This window comes from Sardina pilchardus, chromosome 18 (genome assembly GCF_963854185.1).
Source record: "Sardina pilchardus chromosome 18, fSarPil1.1, whole genome shotgun sequence".
Taxonomy (NCBI): Eukaryota; Metazoa; Chordata; class Actinopteri; order Clupeiformes; family Clupeidae; genus Sardina; species Sardina pilchardus.
Window position 1 is genome coordinate 5,778,197 of NC_085011.1, and position 2,500 is coordinate 5,780,696.

General features: G+C 43.9%; 1 protein-coding gene across 1 annotated transcript in view; it reads right to left on the minus strand.

The window, feature by feature from the left end:
• The window catches only part of LOC134063566 (ubiquitin thioesterase zranb1-B-like), a 25,333-nt gene that overhangs the window by 6,214 nt on the left and 16,619 nt on the right, over window positions 1-2,500 (minus strand). Inside the window, exon 8 of the mRNA XM_062519144.1 lies at window positions 115-235. Coding sequence (XP_062375128.1) covers window positions 115-235 — 121 coding nt within the window. The remainder of the gene's footprint in view (window positions 1-114; window positions 236-2,500) is intronic.

Consider the following 2,500-nt stretch of genomic DNA (forward strand, 5'->3'; position numbering starts at 1 on the left):
TTTGCCACCCTCCATTACACTCAAATGCTGTACTGCCCCTTGTGTAATAACTGTGAGTGTGTGTGTGTGTGTGTGTGTGCGTGTGTGTGTGTGTGTGTGTGTTTGTTACTGTACCTGACTGGCCAGTGAGAGGATGAAAGCCCAGTCTTCCTGCCACTGTTCCTCGCGTAGTGAGAAGTGCAGTCCAAAGCTTTGCGAGTACCACGACTCCCATTCCTTCCACCGCGTGTAGAACCTAAACTCACACACACACACACACACACACCACAAGACACACACAGGGACCCAGTTAAAATTCAAATTCAAATAAGCTTTATTGACATGACAAGTGTGCTTGTGTTGTCAAAGCATGTATACAAATTCAATACAAGATAAACAGATCAATGATATAATAGTAATAATAATAACAGAAGAAAGTAAAATAAATAAATAATAATAATAATAATAAAAGAAAATATGTTAAAATTGAGACTGGGATTGGATGTCTGATCTTTGCCCATCATGTGTTATCTCTCAGCTTGTGAGACTTATGCACAAACTGTTAACAACCACAACACAGCACAGCACAGCACAGCACAGCACAGCACAGCACAGCACAGCACAGCACAGCACAGCACAGCACAGCACAGCACAGCACAGCACAGCACAGCACAGCACAGCACAGCACAGCACAGCACAGCACAGCACAGCCAGCCAGGTTCCATGTCTCTGCTATGGCAGCTGAGAGCAGCTCAAGATGGCAGTGGGTGATCATGTGAGGCCACAGTGGCAGCCCTGCTGTGGGGGGGGGGGGGGCTAATTCAGTGCCCTCCTCTGCCCCACTCATGAGGGGGTACATGGTCCACGCTCAGGGACCAAATACTGCTGACCTTGAATTAACGCCTAACGTTGTACAGGGTTCCCAACAATGCCAAGGCTCTGACCACACTAGCATCCAGGGCTCCCACAGAGAGGGGGACCGGTCAGTACAGTAGCATATCATACTGTAAGTAGCTCTTGCAGTGCCACACTGGGTCCTAACTGCATGTGATGCAAGCAAACATTAGAGACAAAGTTTGATTGCATTATTTTCAACAGGGAATGTCAGAACTGGATGCAGAGCTGTTTTGTTCCTGTCGCTTGCGTTGTTCTGCCATTTTGAACGAGATATGACACAATAGAACAGCGTGTTTAATGGACTCAATGCTACTCGCTTTATTGGACCACGCATGTCACTCGCTCGATAAGCTGTCTGACTGTATGGGAAATAATGTTTGAACACACACACACGCACAGACACACAGACACACACAATGAACATAACCACATTGGGAGAAAATTGTACTTTGATATATGTGGTGCAAAAGGTAAATAACATGACTGATAGGAGGGGGGGGGGAGCAGAATCAATTAAATATGACTATCAGAGAAAATGCAAGTTAATTTGCATGAGACAGAACAAGGATGTCCTCTGGCTAAAACGGGTTTTCCCCTCCTTCATTCTTTACAAAAAAGAAAAACAAAAATCTGTCGAGAAGAAAACGCAAGAGCGTGCCAATCAGCTAGTGTTAGCACCCTAACATGGCCTTTACAGACATGTGGACCAATCAGCTAGTGTTAGCACCCTAACATGGCCTTCACAGCCATGAGGACCAATCCGAAGCCTGGGAGATCGTTTAAACAAGGGAGATAATGTTTGACACTGAAGTTACCAGCCAAGTTTTGCCTGTCTACATGTCAACACTGAAAACAGTTTCTGAAAATCTCCCCCATGGAAAGCGGTTTACCAAAGGTCTATTTTCAGTGTTCTACAACAAAGGCCAAACCATACAGAAAAAGAGTGTGTGGACAAGGCATGAGAGACACCGACTGGGTCCTCTTTACCAAGCTAGTCTTCACTGACTCCATAAGAAGACCCGATGATCAACTTATAATAATCAATCAATCAATATATCCTATCAATCTATCTATCCATCCATCTATCTATCCATCCATCTATCATGCTGTGACAGACTGTTAAATCAAACTTTTTACAAACACCACAAAGTGTTCAATACAATATTCATACAATGTTCATACACTAGGTAGAGCATGCTTGTATTGCTTACATGTTGTCTTATATGTTGTTTGTGTTTTGTACATGCAGCTAAACAAATGTTCACTGCTCTATAAATAGTAACTATAAAGAGAAATTGTATTCTATTACATTCAATTCTATTCTATTCAGAGCTGGGTCACCTCTTATGAGAACTACGACTAGGAAGAATGTGAGAAATGTGCTGCGGACGTCAGGCCTGTTACTCGACAGCTCCAAAACCTCCAGGACAGAGGTGTTGAGTGCACTAGTACACAAAATGAACAGAACACAATGTGGTCACACTAGTTTGGGAATACCTTGGCATGTTTGCTTGAAGACACGCTTATGCAGTCAAGTCAAGTTTCGGTCCACTGGTGTGTGTTGTCTTAGCAGCTGCAGCCGAGTGGTTTTGATGTGCCTGTACTGTGCTCAGTGTTGGTAGAC